The sequence below is a fragment of the Scleropages formosus genome, chromosome 12 (genome assembly GCF_900964775.1).
Source record: "Scleropages formosus chromosome 12, fSclFor1.1, whole genome shotgun sequence".
NCBI classification, from domain to species: Eukaryota; Metazoa; Chordata; class Actinopteri; order Osteoglossiformes; family Osteoglossidae; genus Scleropages; species Scleropages formosus.
The window spans coordinates 1629246-1644161 of NC_041817.1; the positions used below are offsets into that span (position 1 = coordinate 1629246).

At 43.9% G+C, this 14916-nt stretch overlaps 2 protein-coding genes across 2 annotated transcripts; one reads left to right on the forward strand and one right to left on the reverse strand.

Annotated features, from left to right (window-relative positions):
- The first annotated feature begins 702 nt into the window (after nucleotides 1-702).
- ermn (ermin) lies at nucleotides 703-3455 on the forward strand. Its single transcript, XM_018741490.2, has 2 exons — nucleotides 703-1587; nucleotides 2887-3455. The coding sequence occupies exons 1-2, from the start codon at nucleotides 1047-1049 to the stop codon at nucleotides 3216-3218; spliced, it is 873 nt and encodes a 290-aa protein (XP_018597006.2). The 5' UTR covers nucleotides 703-1046; the 3' UTR covers nucleotides 3219-3455.
- An 843-nt stretch (nucleotides 3456-4298) lies between these two features.
- On the reverse strand, nucleotides 4299-13762 carry galnt5 (polypeptide N-acetylgalactosaminyltransferase 5). The gene is made up of 10 exons (XM_018741489.2): nucleotides 11946-13762; nucleotides 11691-11857; nucleotides 11489-11608; nucleotides 10096-10231; nucleotides 9413-9532; nucleotides 8747-8864; nucleotides 8208-8537; nucleotides 7231-7311; nucleotides 6622-6780; nucleotides 4299-6082 (listed from the first exon to the last, which is right to left on the reverse strand). Exons 1-10 carry the CDS (start codon nucleotides 13088-13090, stop codon nucleotides 5942-5944), a joined length of 2517 nt encoding a protein of 838 aa, XP_018597005.2. The 5' UTR covers nucleotides 13091-13762; the 3' UTR covers nucleotides 4299-5941.
- Nucleotides 13763-14916: the final 1154 nt, after the last annotated feature.

The window sequence follows — 14916 nt, forward strand, 5'->3', positions numbered from 1 at the left end:
AACTCGCACAAACACGAAAACTCCACAGAGGGAGCTGGATTTAAAGCCGTGTCTAAACCCAGACGCATGGAACTCTGAGACACCAGCACTACCACCATATTAAAACACACACACACACACACAGCGTCTGAAACCGCTCGTCCCAAGCAGGGTCACGGCGAACCGGACCTAACCCGGCAACACAGGACGCAAGGCCTAAGGGGGAGGGGACACACCCAGGACGGGACGCCAGTCCATCACAAGGCAGCCCAAGCAGGGCTCGAACTCCAAACCCAACAGAAAGCAGGACCAGGCCAAACCTGCTGCGTGACCGCACCCCCCTCGTATTAAAACACACCATAATAAATAAATTCACTACACAACCAAATTTCACAAAAAATTTTTAAAAAAAGGCTATGTATATGAATCAGTTCACACCGATGGGAGACAATGACACAGGATGTAGAGTGCCGCGCAATTCCGTGAGTGTGTGCGGCATAAATAACCTTGTTTACTTTCAGCAGACTATGGAATGCGGTCGCCTTTGGTGTGGCATTTACCTGCGATCAGTAAACCTGGAAGAGAATATTAATCTGGCTCTATAAGATCTAAAAGAGAAGGTGGATCACTTGGTGAGGGTTAACAAATCGGGACAATCACTTCACTTGTTGAAGCTAAATGACAAAGAACCATTTATTGACCCCACACAAAACCCTTGTTCTCCATGGGTCCAGCAGGCTCAGAAAAGTACATGGCGGAGCAGTACAAAGAGGTGCCCGCCTTTCTCCTTTCATTTACTAATATGCAAGATGCTGCCTTCATTACCAGCAAGACCAGCATGACCAAACCTTTTTGACTGGACCAAGTGTGGGTTCTGCCACGTCAGGGACACGTTGATCATTTTGGAGCAAACCACCTGCAGACTGGAACAGAAATCAAGATTAAACTGAAGAGGCAAAATAAAGAACGTTTTATAAGTACTTGCAAGAAAAAAGTTCAAGACCAGGAATAGAAGCAAATAAGATTACTTAAAGCAAAGTAAGGATTTACAGATTGCCACCACTGCAATGGCTGACTGGATTGATACTGAGGTGCTGGAGCAGGGACAGAATCCTGAGCTATCTGGAGTGGTGGACACTGCTGGTAGGATGGGGGACATGCAGTCAGTGGTACCAGCAGTGCACGCTGCGGTCGGAGCTCTGGATGAAGATGATGATGATGTCTTCTACTGTGATAAAGATATCTTGCTGGATGACTGTATTCCTGCAGGGGCTAGAAGCACGCCAGAACCCAACTGTCAAGGGGGGCCGGCGCTTGCCCCTGAGGAGCTCACCTTCGTGTGGCCAGCTGTCAGAGCTGTGGAGTCCACAGAAACCCAGACGGAGATGTCAGCAGAGGTGCATGCTGCTGGGGTTCTCACAAGTTCCAAAGGTTATGCCCTGGAGGATGTCACAGGGCGTCCTGTAGACCTCGTTCCAGTGGGTCCCACACATCAGGGTCCAACAGAGCCCCAAGTCCAAACCTCCAAAACGGTTTCTCCAGATGTTCCTGGTGATGCACACAAAGTGGCTGAAACACAACCAGAAGCCTGGATTCCAAGCAAGGAAGGTGAGGAATTCATTGAATTACATTTGACTTTTGAAGTCAAATTTCAGTTACTTGATAAACCAGAGATTCAAGCTCTACTTGTAGATGGAATATAAAACCTCTCCATTACTGCACAGCCACAATCAAGTCATAGATACAATACATGATAATTATCAGCAATATGTATAAAAACAAATGTATGCATGAAATCAGAGCCACGTACCTTTCATTTGTGTTGTCAGATATGTCTTGAACCTTCTCTTAAAGCTCTTTAGTCAACGAAAATATGATTCTCTGAGTGACCACTGGGATGGATGCACAAAGAGTTTATTTTCACTACACACTGGTCAAGACGGGAGGAATCTGCAAGCATGTCATGACTTCTTGCTCACAGTGTACATAGAAGTGCACTGACACTGTCATGCCAAAAACAGCAATGTGTCCATTTCCTTTTGACGCGTCTTACATACCTGTATTCATTGTCGGAACAAATAAAATTTTTTCATTTTTTTGCTTTGGTAATCTAGCATTGAAACTTATAAGTAAAATTCCAAAGACTAGAAACGTCCCATGATAATTATTACATAGAAGTAGGATGACTAACAATTAGAGGTGCAGCCTAAAAATTGAAAGGAGTGAAAGGAGTTAACCTTCATTTATACTCATATTTACGCACTTGTCAGATGCTTTTCTTGAAAACAACGTACAAGCCAGAGCAAACAAAAGTGCATTTCGCAAAAGGCAAAGAGTTCTAGGTCCAGACGGGTGTCTGTCGAAGCACAGCTGGTCGGTAGTTGCACTCTCCGCCAGTTCTGTGCTCAGATGCTCATGTAAGATGCGCTGGTTAAGTGCTGACATTGGATTAAGTGACCGTGCTGGGAGACCTGTGTGTCTGCAACTGTATCTCTCTGTACAAACGGTGGAATTTTTTTTGCTCCGAGTTGTATGTTGCTTTGGAGAAACGCATCTGCTAAATGAATAAGTATAAAGGTAGTTTGTCCACTAGCCCTGTTTTTGCTGGCGCACATTACAAAGGAAGCTGCCTATACAATTACAAAGGTGATCCTGACAGCTGGTATGATGCAAATTTATGGAGTCGTTAGATCTGCAGAGTTTTGCCAAAAGAAAAAATTAAAAATTAAATGAAAACTGTCTTCTTAGATGTATTACATTTGGACCTCACGCTCTTTATGATGCTGATTTTTGTTCAGTCATATGAAAGAGGTAAAAGCAAAACAAAAATAAAAAGCCGAAGCAGAGTTTATAGAAATAAGCTTGTCTGCGTGTCAGCGTCCGGTCGATTGAATTGTGTTGTTCTAGAACCCGTGTCCTCACTGGAGCAGCGAGCACAGGGGACCCCGCTGCCATACGCAGCCGCCGCTGCTGCTCCCGGGGAGGTTAACCACCCGAACGGGGAACGGGAGTGCCTGGCAGAGATGCCCCGAAAGGAGCTCCTGGGTGAGAATCTGCACAAGGGCGATGAGGAAATGAATGAGCCCGAAAGCCCCGGAGAGCAACCCACCACTGGTGGCAGGAAGAAGTCCACAAGCCACGACACCTGCTCCAAGTACAACACGGTCTCTTACCGGAAGATCCGTAAGGGAAACACCAAGCAGAAAATCAATGAGTTCGAGTCCATGATGAACACGTGAACATAGTGACAATACTAACAGGCATTAAAAACAACTGAAATTACACAAACTGTTTCGCAGGCATGATTCTCCTAGTTTCACACCTTGCTTCTTACAGCCATTCCTGGCATTTTTGTGCCCTGTGCCATGCAGTGGACATTTCACTTATTGAAGGAGCAGTTAACACAAATTCTGAATAATACATTTTTCAGTATTACTGTTCTACTTTACAGTTGTAGTTGTAGCCGAGCATATATTTTCAAATTTTTCACTTTCTCTGGAAGCTTTCATGTACTGATAGAAACACAAAGTCTAATTTCATGTCATAAAACATGATAAACATAATTTATACTCTGTAAAACACTTCCTTAAACATAGGCAATAGATGAGAAACAACCTTTTATGCTAATTGTTTGGAATAGCTGTTGTTTATGCTTAACTAAGACCAAAAAAAAAAAAAATTCAACACTGAAATCAAGATTTGTTGTTCAATTTATAACAGACTTGATACTTGTTTCGTAATCTCTACTTGGAAGTTGGGACAAAAATTCCACAAATTATGTAACACAAAGGATTAGAAAAAAAATGCAAATAAGAGACTCAGAAGTCATCACTGGTAAACATATACACTGTCTAATCTGTCAAAAATGGTATTAACTTATTAATTGTTGTTTTATGCTTTGTCAAAAAGATACATGCAGGCGGTTATATCAATGATTGTCAGTGTGTCAAGGCTGCCAGCTCATTCAGTACAAAATGTATATTCAGTGAAAGACAGTTCTGCACAAAGGCCTTCACAGGTACCAGAAGCTGGAAAACAAACCTTTAGGGTGTTAAATATGGATGACGTATTGCTGCTGTGGCCCTCTTGCAGCAGAAATTTACACTGTTATGAAGGAGAAGGAATAAAGGATTTTCCTTACACCAGAATCCTGTTCAAAGTATTTCATGCAGAAAACGTGACGAGTCAAACTATGTTAATTCAATGTATGTTTATACTAATTTATATATATTTAAGTCACTCAGTGCCTCTCAAAAATCTCTTTAGAAACTGCCAGTGAATCTGTTTCCTTCCAAAATATATTTGTTCTCCTCCACAATCAGCACATCTGATTCAGTTAATTCCATCAATACAAAGCCTTTGATTTGCTGGAATATAACAAACAGATGAAATAACTGAGGAGAACACAGATTGCTCTAAGCAGACATATCTACAGCATCACACATTACACAAAATATCACAAATTACCCATTTACGTTATTGAACATTTTTAATGTAGTCGTTAGTAAAACAGCATCTCAAGGGTACAACCACAGGGCCCATATTGGATTTTAAACCACTAAGCTTTCAGTTACAATTTCACATCCTTATCTGCTGTGGTACATACTAAAGAATCAATTAAATTAAAACACCTTAAGCAGTCGACAGTGATTAAGGACATTTCACTCAGGAAACTGTTTCATTATGTATAGGATAAATGAAAGACCCAACAAGAGAAATAATTTTCAAGCATGTCTTCAGGATTACAGTTTGAAAGATCTTCTGTTTCCCTCTAGTGGTAAAATATTACACTACAAACACCCTACGAAACACTAGGAAGACACTTGTGTACCTCCAGTTAGGAGTAGTTCACAATGGTAGACATGCTAACGAAAAACTATAGGTTATATAATAACATAAAAAAACACTCAGAGAAAATTAGCTTGAGAAGGATCTGCCAAATGAAAATAAATAATGGTTGTCAAAGACTGTAAACATTATTTAATTGCCATGGCATTTCATTAGCATGATTTTCATGCTAAATAATTCATTAGAAAGAACAAAATAAAAACTTCTCCACACTCTCTCTGACCCCCTTCACAAAATGTCAAAATATTTACATCATGCTAAACGTAACACCCTTTTCTGTTGCACTGTCATATTTACATTTCAATGAAAAAAAATTATTCTTACAAACTTGTATGTACTGATTATTTGGTGATGCTGATTTAATATAAGGCACCCCGAAGGCACACTGAATCTTTGGTGTAATAATAATTCAGACTCATTCTGCAAAATGCACCACGGTTAGTTGCAGCATTTATACTTTGTAACAAAGGGCAATGAACGGCAGTGTTGACAAAGGTAGTTGTTATAAGCTGGAAACAGCCACACAGAGTATGCTCCCGTACGCCGGTGGGAAGTTTTAAAATGAAAAAACATCCATCTAGTCATTCATTTTCAGTAACCATTTGTTAGCGTCAGGGTGGCCCAAAGTCAGACCAAGGAACACAGGAAACGAATCTCACCAAATGTTGCACAGATCGATCGGTTGGTACCAACATGAAGGTGAAGTAACTTCACTCTGTTCTCTTGGCTTTTTTGGCCTGCGTGTGTAGAGTGATGACACGGTGAGCTATGTGCACTCTCCGGTGCTTCAAAAGTGACATATACTTTGAGTTAATGCAAGAAAAGGAAGTAGATAAAGAACCACAGTTCAAGTGCAATTAATACAGATATAAACTTGCACTATTTGATGCGTTTTCAAAAATCAAAAATATCAAAAAATCTCTAATAAAATATGCCACTAAAAATGTGACTGCCAGTTATGCCAATTTCAGCTTCTTATATTCCTCAGAACACTAGTCCTAGTGTAGAGAAATTAGTGTATTTCAAAAGCAGTCTCTGACAATGTCTCTTGGAGAAATACTGCATCTCCATGCAGAATAAGCAGTGGAGAGGAGGTCTGCCTCTGGCCCATCAATCAGCTCGTGTAGTAGTGTGTGAACTGCCACTTCTGGAGCTGACTAGATGGGTTGCAGTCATTCAGGTGCACACCGTCACCCTGGACCTTGGCTTCCAGGCACTTGCGTCCGGAAAGTAGGTCCACAACAAAGTGGTCGAGCTGAAAGATAGGGGAAACCACAGCGATGGGTTAGGATTGTGCATGGGCAATAGGTATCTAGTCATTATTTAGTCATAGTGTGGACCTTTCATCTATGGTGAGTGTAATAATCTGAATTAACATAATCTTCATGCGTACTCTTAATATAGAGAAAGAAAATACCACAATCAAAACTCATTTCAGATAAAAGTAGCATAGACTGAATATGCAGGACACTGCTTACATTTTAAGCTTTAAATTGCAAAAGGTATTCATTCACTCGCTACATACCAGACACTTTAATTCAAAGCAACTTACAATTATTTACCTATATTAAGGTTTTTTTTTCTGGAGCAATCACAGTAAGTATCTTGTTCTAGAGCACTACAGCATTAACTTGAGTTTGTGCCTTCAGGCTATAAGTCCTCATCCTTAACTGACGCATTACTCTTTGGCCCAAGACAATGTCCTAATTTTTTAATGTGCTACTCTGCTAGGAGCCACATCTGACTCAGTTCTACTTCAGAACAAGTATTACCAAACCACTGGACCACACTGACCATTGCTGAGTTGGGGATGAGGGACTTGTGCAGCCAGCGCAGGTGGGATTTTGTGTTGTCACATGGTTCCAGGACCACGGTGTCATTCGTGGTACTCGGGATCATGCAGAAATCCCGGTGGCGAATATACCACATCCAGGTGTGGTTGAACTGTTGTCTCTGGGGGTAGAAAAGACTGGTTGTGGATAATAAGCCCTGGGCTTATGGGTGCAAAGTAAATCAATAGCCTTCAGGCTGAATATCCATAATATGTTCAATATTCAAACCATTCTACATATGCAATACATCAGCACATAAAAATATTTATATCATTTCAAATGTGATTGTGGATTATTAGATTGCAACTTCAAGTAGATTATGTAAAACTACACTAAGAATTAAACAGTAGTCATTTCTACTGCAAATAACTTTACGTTATATAGGAAATGCATCTGAACTTGAACTCAGTTTTTTATGTTAAAAACTGGCAGACAGGCATTTATAAAATATTATATCTGTTTCAATTCAGTTCATAGTGCTTTTTTCCCCCCCATTTTCAGTAATATGGAACAATTATGTATTAATAAATGTTTACTGTGGTACTACAGATGTGGTGGGCTTCGTAAATACCTGCTTGGTGAGGTCACAGGTCTCAAAGGTGAGCCAGCCTTTTTCAAGAGAAAGACATCTTCTTGTTCCCTGATTGAAGATCTGCAACAGATGAGTTTTTTAATGAAAAACACATGCCTGAACACATCAACAAATGTTTACACATTCAACCACTACACAAACCCCGCTTTATGGGACCATGGTTTGTGAACCACAGCTGTTGGTAAATGCAGTCACAGAACTGCTGCAGGCACATAGTGACAATTACCCGTTGTTCAGAGACAACATGGTACAATAACACCCTGTTTTCCTCACATCTGTCCCCCAACATCCAAAAGAACAAGAGAAATAATCCACAGAAGAGAGATGCAGTTCCAATTTTGGTGAAAAACAGACTAACAAATAAGGAGAATTTGTGTAGCCTTTAAAACTGCAACTACAGGTTTATAGGGATAAGATGGTGAGCTAAATTTTAATCTGCAACAATGAAGCAGCACATAAACTGCATCATCAAAAACCCTGAAATTGACTGGAGAAAAAAAATCTGTTTATTAAACCACAATATGAGCGATAATGAGAGGAGCATAACCGGATAAAGGAGCATCATTAATGGAAAGGGGATACAAGCAGCTTCCTGGAAAGGGCAGAACAGCAGGTGGCTTAGTGGCTCAAGACACAAGCTGCAACCTAAAGGTTGCAAGTTCAGGATAACCAAAGGGGTCCTGCTTCAGTGCTCTTGAGCAAAGAACCTAACCTCAGTTGCACCACTTAAGTTCATGGTATTAAACAAAGCGTGAAAGAAACCTGTTCATCATTCTCAATACAAGTGTTGCCTAATATACCAAATGATAAGGATGAGAGACAGTGGTTCACTCATCAGCCCCATGCTATAATAAACAACCAGCTCTATTCAACTTGAAACTTTACAACAGGTTTTAGCAAAGCTTTGGGTAGAAGCACTGGCTCAGCAACCAATTATGATGATGATGATGACCCACCAGTCCCTGGGCCCGGACAAGTGGTGCGTTCAGCTCTGGGTAAACGTTCTCCAGATACCATTGGAAGCTCTTGCACTTGAGCTTCTCCCGGAGCTGCTTCTGCTCGGTGAGGTCGCCAATGTCAATGAGGTTCCGGTTGAGCAGATGGTAGTAGCCATGGCCATAGAACAGGTCCTTGTACTCATCAAGCCACACCTCGGCCACACGAGCCAGGTTGCGTTCCACAGTCTTTTGTCTGTCTTTGGGGAAGGAATAGGGATTCTCCCCACGGAAGATGTGTCCCACACGGGAGCACGGGATGATCTCGATCTCACCTCCACACATCCAGATCTGACAGAGGTCACAGGATGATAGAATACAGTGTGTTTGACCATATTTAATGGGGAAAAAAGTAAATATTGTGATGCAAGTGAAATTCAAATTAATATGAAAACCTTACAATGTAAGAAACATTTATTGTGAACAGCACACAAAATGCTATATGTTCAATTCAAACAGGACTTCATCTAAAATAAAACCGTAAGGGTACATTTTCTTACCTTGAAAGAGATTTCCATGTTTTCTCCACCCCAGACATCAAGTCCAGGGTCATAGGTTCCCAGTTCATAGAAGTAGTTTCTTTCAATAGAGAACAGGCCTCCGGCCATAACAGGACACCTACAATCACATGTACAAAGAGCAATCACTATCAACCATTAAAAATGAGAAATTAACTTTCAGTAAGATGTAACAGACGTAATTGTTTCAGCCACTGCAAAGATTGCTATCCCTGTATCCATTATGCACCATCCACTGTGCAGCAAGTTCATTATAGGGAAATACTAGCAATACATTTGGGATAATTACAGGGTCACCCAGTAGAGAGGCTTAAGAGGGGTTAACCATACAGTCTTTACCTCTGATAAAATGAAGAAGCTGGTCTAAACAAGTATATATGATTTTCAAAATATGGAATTTTTCCCAGTATCCAGAAGCACTTTGCAGCTGCTCTTATATATGAAGTATGTCTCCAATTTCATAACCGGCCAATCAAATAAATGAGGTAAATTAGATTATTATATGTTCGGATACAACTGAAACGAAAAAAAAAAAAAAAAAAAAAAAAAATCAGACCTGTTCTCTTGATATCTATGATAAAGTTTGATTGACATACAGTATAATTACATCCACATTTGTGTAAGTGGAAATGTGTTGTTAAGCTTTACCTGATAGGGTCTGAATCCTTCAGGTTATCCTTTCTGATGGCTTCCTCAGATAGAGTGTTCCACCCAAAAATCAGTGGCCATTTGAATATTCCTCTCTGGAAGTTGTCGACTAACACATAACTAGAAGAAAAATACAAAAATATTACTTATATGACACCTTTACATGGAAATAAAAACAAAAGTCTTAGGCATTACAGTCAAATGTACTTCTACTTTTTGAATCAAGGCTTCATGGAAAAACTAAATATTTTTTTCCTTCAACAACATTATATTCAGGCCTTGTATAACATCACTTCACCTCACTTCTTTCCTTTCATTTTCAACCTCACAGATCCACCCTCTTAACATAAATTGTCAAGCAGAAAAAATAATTATTACCGCAGTGCCTCTGAAGAGGCTGGTAATTTCAAGCAAAACATTTGCATAGATTTAAACACATGAATTGCAGCTAAGTGAACGTCAATCATAGATAAAAAAAAACCAAATTCTACATTAATGATGTAGGGTGGTAATATGCACTTTTTGTGCTCTCTTGAGAAGAAAAGCTGGTTGAGGTAAAAGGTGAATGTGCTGCTGCACGCTTTTAAATGTACCAGCCGGCTGTGGTGTTTCAGTTCCAGTCTGGAACGCAACGAGGCAGGCCGTGATCGCTCAGAGGACCACGGACTGTAGTCATGGATTACCTCATGTCCTTGTCACTGATGACCTCGATTACAGGGCACACAACCTTCTTCCTGTCCATGTGCACCCTCTGCAGCAGCGGTTCCAGCCAGCCTACGTTGCACTCGATGTGCGAGTCGAGGAAGGTTAACACCTCACCTGGAACAGAACACAAGAAGCACAGCTTACTCCAGAGTATACTGCACAAATCTGACACCCTGACAGAGCATACATGGACCCTAGCATGATAACACACTTGAGAGGTTCTGGCTGCTCTGCACACCAGAGACAGCAGGTAGAACAGTGTTTAAGGATTTGGACTTTTAAAGCAACAGGACAGAGTATTCTGCTGTACCCTGTTAATTCTTAATGTAAATACAGTATTGAAATAGGTGAAATGAAACACTAAGTAACTCAATAATATATTGCCAATGAGTAGGACAATGAGAGGCGTCTGCTTGGTAGGTATGATGCAGCGTTCATTCATTCATTCATTCATTCATTCATTCATTCATTCATTTTAAAAACTGCTTATCCAGCACAGAGTCTAGAGGCTAACCAGAAGCATAAGGCAGGGTCATCACACGCACACAGACACACGCACACTGTCTGAAACCGCTTGTCCCAAGAAGGGCCGCGGCGAACCGGAGCCTAACCGTGCAACATAGGACGCAAGGCTGGAGGGGGAGGGGACACACCCAGAACAGGACACCAGTACATTGCAAGGCACCCCAAGCAGGACTCAAACCCCAAACCTGCTAGAAAGCAAGACCCGGCCAAACCCGCTGTGCCACTGTGCCCCCTCTCACACAGACACAATAAGTACAAATCAGAGTCACAAACCCACTTGTAACACGTCTTATGTTTACGTTACTTCATTTAGCAAACACTTTTCTCCAAAGTGACTTCCAATGAATTCTGTGTAGGGTGATCAGCTCACACACCTTATTCACCAAGGTGACTTACACTGCTAGATACACTACTTACAATGGGTCACTCATCCATACATCAATGAAACAAACTCACTCTGTCACTCACACACTAGGGGTGAACCTGAAGAACATGTTTTTTGGACTGTGGGAGGAAACCAGAGCACCTAGAGGAAACCCACACAAACACAGGGAGAACATGATACTCCACACAGACTGAGCAGGGATCGAACCCACGCCCTTTTGCACCATCCAGGCGCTGTGAGACAGCAGCGCTACTCGCCGTGCCACCGTGCCGCCCGTCTTAGGACCGGACTACCTGGAGGAACCCCATGCAAACACCGGAAGAATATGCAGACTCCGCACCACAGCTGTGAGGCACCAGTGCAGCCTGCTGTGCAACTGAGCCACCCCATGATGCAGAGTCACTTTTTAATTACAGAAGAAGACGTAACATGTTGTAACTTGACAGCACGATATGAATTACCAGTCGCAACTGCAGCCCCAGCGAGCCGAGCTCGGATCAGCCCTTGCCTCTCCTTCAGGCGAATGATGCGCACTTTGGGAAACTGAGACATGTACGCATCCAGCTGCTCTTTGAGGTAGTCTGGAAAGACAGAGAAGAACATAGATCTGCATGATAGCACAGCAGAAGAAGCAAAGTAGCGTTAAACGGTCTGTTTTCCTACCTTTGGAGCTGAAATCGTCCACCAGGATGATCTCTTTGAGAAGGTGCGGTGGGGAGCGATTGAGAACGCTGTGAACCGACCTCAGGAGGGTGGACCACACTTCATCCACGAAGCAGAAGATCACGCTGGTGGAGGGAAGGTCGTCGTGCACCATGCTTTCGGAGCACCTGCAACCGCAGTCGAGCACAACACAGAGGTGCTACGGGTTTCCGGCAAAGCGAGACACGGATCCCGCAGGCACGGTCTCAGACTTACGCTTCGGGCCTGGTGTCCGGGATGGCCCGGTCCGCCGGGATCTGGTCGCTCAGGTAAACGTTGAAGTGACCCTCGCTCCAACGGCTCCTCATCTCCTGCTCCTTCTCCTTGGGCACCGAGGCAGGATGCCCGAATTGCCCTACAGCACCGGGGTCCCTCGGCTTTTGGGTGAAGTCTATTAACATGACTTTGTGAACGCCGGACGGGTGCACACCGACCGAACTTGTGTCATTTGCAGCTTCGGGGAGCGCTTCCGGTCTGGACGTCGGTTGCAGGCTGGGGCCGCTACGGTTCAGTGGGCCTTCCACACTAATGACCCCATCGTTTCGATCACCTTTTACAACGTGCTCCTCTGCTTTTCCATCTCGGCTCAGGAGCTTCTCGGTTTGTAAGCGCGCGCCAGAAGGCGCCTTCTTCTGGGACGCAGAGCTCGCGCGCGACTCGCGGCCCTTTTGGCGGGAAACACTGCGCCGCGCATCCGCATCCGGAACGGGCTGCACTTGCTCTTCCCGCACGCCAGGTGGGGCTTTGCGTAAGTCAGGTGAGTGTACCGGTACTCCCCTCGGGACATCATCGGGTGTTCCTCTAGGCACTTGGGGGGTTTGTGCTTTTCTCGCAGTGGGGGTCGCGTGCTCCTTTCCCCCGTGACCGCTCTTGGAAACGTTTATTAAAGCCGATTCCCCGAAGGGTGTTTTCGTGTTGCTCATTGCAAACTTCGCCATACTACTTTGAGAGTTGCGGTGCGTCTCCGCGGCCACGTCTCCACCCCCTGCTTCGGGATAATATTCGTCCTTATTTACTTTTCTGTGCCTGTTTGCGGGGTTTTTACGTTTTCCGAATTCAAACGCCCCCCTCTCCACTTTGTTCGGAAGTCTGAGTTCAGTTTCTAGATCCACATCGCCTCCGTGCATCAGCTCATCCCTGAACGGTGAATTATTAATATTGATCGGGCGCGCGTGGCGCGGGGGCTTGTTCTGTCTGGCCAGCTCGCGCTCCCGGGCCACGCGCTCCTTCAGGAGGTGACTGTTCACCTCGGAGAAGGAAACTCGCAGCGCTGCCATGTCGAACAGCAGCCAGATGACGGACGCCACGAAGACGAAGGCGAGCGCCCTGCCGCTGCCTCGGAAGTATTTCCGGCACTTCATCACGTTCTCTCTTTCCGTGCGTCGGACACCAGCGACTGCGGTTTTGTCCCTTTAAAACGCGTTACCGAGAGGAGGGGGAGCGGGTGTCGCGTGCGCCGGCGGCTGGACTCGCTCGCGCGCTGCGGCTTCGACTGCGTGGCGTCTCGCGAGCCCGCCGCCCTCCACCATCCGCAAGCGACAGAACCCGCGTCAGAAAGCGAAGCGAAACGCTCGTAAAGTACGCGGAGTGCGCTCATTTAGTCCACGCAAGGACGTTATAAAACTAAGTTTACCTGACCTGTTGCGAAGAGCAGCAGCCCCGTTCGTTTAAATGAGTCCCGCACACTTCTTTATATCATCAGTATCATTGTTCTGTTGTCGCTGTGTCTGGTAACTTAACTGGTTACCGGACTACTAGTCAGTCAGTGGTTAGTTAGCCGAACGGTTCTGCGCACAGACAGAGAGAGCGACACGTTGCAGCACGAGCCCGTTCGTTCCTGTATTTCAGCCTGGGCTCCGTGCGACGTGACACGCAGGAGCGCTCTCCTTCAAGTTCCACGTCGGCTCGAGCCTCGAGGCACGAGGGCAGATCTACTAGCGGACCCAACCCAGAGGGGGTGTGTGCGCGTGGGTAGGGGTGTGACTCGTTTGTCCCCGCGTTGTCACCACAGCACAGGTGTGTGTGTCGCCGCTCCCTCGCGCGGGAACAATCCACATATTGTGTTCCAACTTCAGCGCAGGAATATTTAACACTCTGAGTCTGCCTGGTACTATCAGTTGAGTTGCTATCGCAGGAGACATGTGACATTATTAATAGTGAACCAGTTTATTCACATGATACTTTTAACTATATTTAAATGTTGCCTTATTTATTGTATCAACATGATCTACGGATATACTATAATGATATACCACCCTAGTCCCAATGATTGAAAAGGAGAGTTACATTTAGTACACGTGTATGTATATAATATTTGTGTGTGTCACATGGGACTGCCTGGGACATGCACATACTGTAACATAGTGAAATGAATCTCATGGGCTTGTCACCTTGCTTGTAGAGGCTGTGCTGTGCAATGAATATAGGAGTTGTTTTTATTTTTTTGATTGATTGATTGATTGGTTTTATGCACAGGGCAGGGTCAAAGCAGCATACAGATAGTTTTTTTTCCTGGTGTACCATCTATGTCCACCTCCATATAGCGAGGGCTCAGGGTCGGAAGTATACAGTTTATCACAGGTGTGATCGTGTAGCACTTTCTGATAACTTCCAGAAGGGTGTCTAGATAATCAGGAATTCATTATACGTCATGCACATTAAATGTAAGTTTTTCACGTGGGAGAAATTTAAATGCTTTAGTCATTAACGTGTTTACAGAGGGAAATTCAGGTATAGACTGCAGCATTAAAATGCATTTTTTTTTTTTTTTTTTGGCCAAATATGTAAGAGTGGATAGTCTGTGGCACAGCACCATCAAGAAAGGAATTTGGGTTGTGATTGCACAAAAAAAAGTTTGGAACAAATCTTATTTTTTGTTGTTGTTGTTAAAGGTTTCTTGGATCATTGCATATCCCCTGAATATAGTTATAATTATTGCACTATAATTATTCTCATAACTTTGAATAAACATGGCTCGTGCTCATGGCAGGGGGCCTCGATCCACATGGTTCCAGTTTTGCAGTCTGTCTAGCAGGTCGTGTCCCAGGGGTTGTGCTGGCTCTGTCCGGCCCATAAAGTGTCACTCGGAGTGGGCGTCCCTGGCCGCCAGTGCCGTCTCTTTCATTAGGCTGTTTGCTGAGCGCCTGGCCCCAGGACTGCCCTGCAGCCTCTTACCAACACCTGCCTT

Coding starts and splice junctions, on each gene's coding strand:
- ermn (XM_018741490.2), top strand. CDS start 1,047: ATGGCTGACTGGATTGATACTGAGGTGCTGGAGCAGGGACAGAATCCT. Junction 1,588..2,886: donor CTGGATTCCAAGCAAGGAAG/GTGAGGAATTCA, acceptor GTGTTGTTCTAG/AACCCGTGTCCTCACTGGAG.
- galnt5 (XM_018741489.2), bottom strand. CDS start 13,090: ATGAAGTGCCGGAAATACTTCCGAGGCAGCGGCAGGGCGCTCGCCTTC. Junction 10,232..11,488: donor TGGGGCTGCAGTTGCGACTG/GTAATTCATATC, acceptor GTTCTGTTCCAG/GTGAGGTGTTAACCTTCCTC. Junction 6,781..7,230: donor CCTGTGACCTCACCAAGCAG/GTATTTACGAAG, acceptor TTCTACCCCCAG/AGACAACAGTTCAACCACAC.